The sequence below is a fragment of the Pterocles gutturalis genome, unplaced genomic scaffold (assembly GCF_000699245.1).
Source record: "Pterocles gutturalis isolate BGI_N339 unplaced genomic scaffold, ASM69924v1 scaffold43982, whole genome shotgun sequence".
NCBI lineage: Eukaryota > Metazoa > Chordata > Aves > Pterocliformes > Pteroclidae > Pterocles > Pterocles gutturalis.
This window is the reverse complement of record NW_010111785.1, coordinates 1-713: the sequence shown is the minus strand read 5'-3', so window position 1 is coordinate 713 and position 713 is coordinate 1. Positions and strand designations below refer to the sequence as shown.

General features: G+C 64.1%; 1 protein-coding gene across 1 annotated transcript in view; it reads left to right on the top strand.

Moving 5' to 3' along the window:
- CACTIN (cactin, spliceosome C complex subunit) overlaps positions 1-100 on the top strand; it is a gene marked incomplete at its 5' end in the record, with an annotated part of 4537 nt that extends 4437 nt beyond the window's left edge. Inside the window, one exon of the mRNA XM_010073819.1 lies at positions 5-100. Coding sequence (XP_010072121.1) covers positions 5-100 — 96 coding nt within the window. The remainder of the gene's footprint in view (positions 1-4) is intronic.
- Between the last annotated feature and the right edge of the window lie 613 nt (positions 101-713).

Below are 713 nucleotides of genomic sequence, written 5' to 3'. Positions count from 1 at the left end.
GGAGTGGGAGTATTCCCACCGCCACGGCTTCCGCTGCCAGTTTGCTAATGGGATTTTCCAGCTCTGGTTCCACTTCAAGCGGTACCGTTACCGCAGGTGAGGAGCTGCTCAGCTCCCCTCTGGACCCCTGGCACAGGCAGATAGGCCGGGGGGTCTCATCCCCTGGCCCAGGCACTGTCCCAGGGCTGTCCCCAAGGTGTGGCCCAGCACAGGGCCTATTCCTGAGGGACTTCTCTGTCCTTGCATTTATCCTGAGGGACCTTGGGACTTTGGTACAAATAAATAAGGGTTCTTTAAGCCGTGGGATCCTGAGCATGAGCACCCCAGGTCCCTCGGTACCCATCATCACCAGCCTGTACTGCGCTGGGAGCTCTGCTGCTCCTCTGGGGGCTGGGTAGGGAGCAGGGGTGTCCTTGCCCCCCCTGCCTTGGGGGTCTGTCACCCCCTCTGCAGGTGCTGTCAGCCCTGTGCACTCCTCGTGCCCGTTCAGCCCCTTGCCCACCCTGCCCCCGTCACAGCCCTGTCCCTGGTGCCAGACCTGTCCAGCCCAGCCGCTCCCCGTCCCTGCCCCCGTGGTCCTGCTGCCCCAGGCCTCGGCCATCGCCCTCCCGGCTGGCCCTGTTTCTGGCACATTCTGCCCTGGGATCTGGCTTCCCCAGCCTGGGAGCGCCAGCACCTCCCTCGACCCTGTCTGGCTGCAGGATGAAATGGTT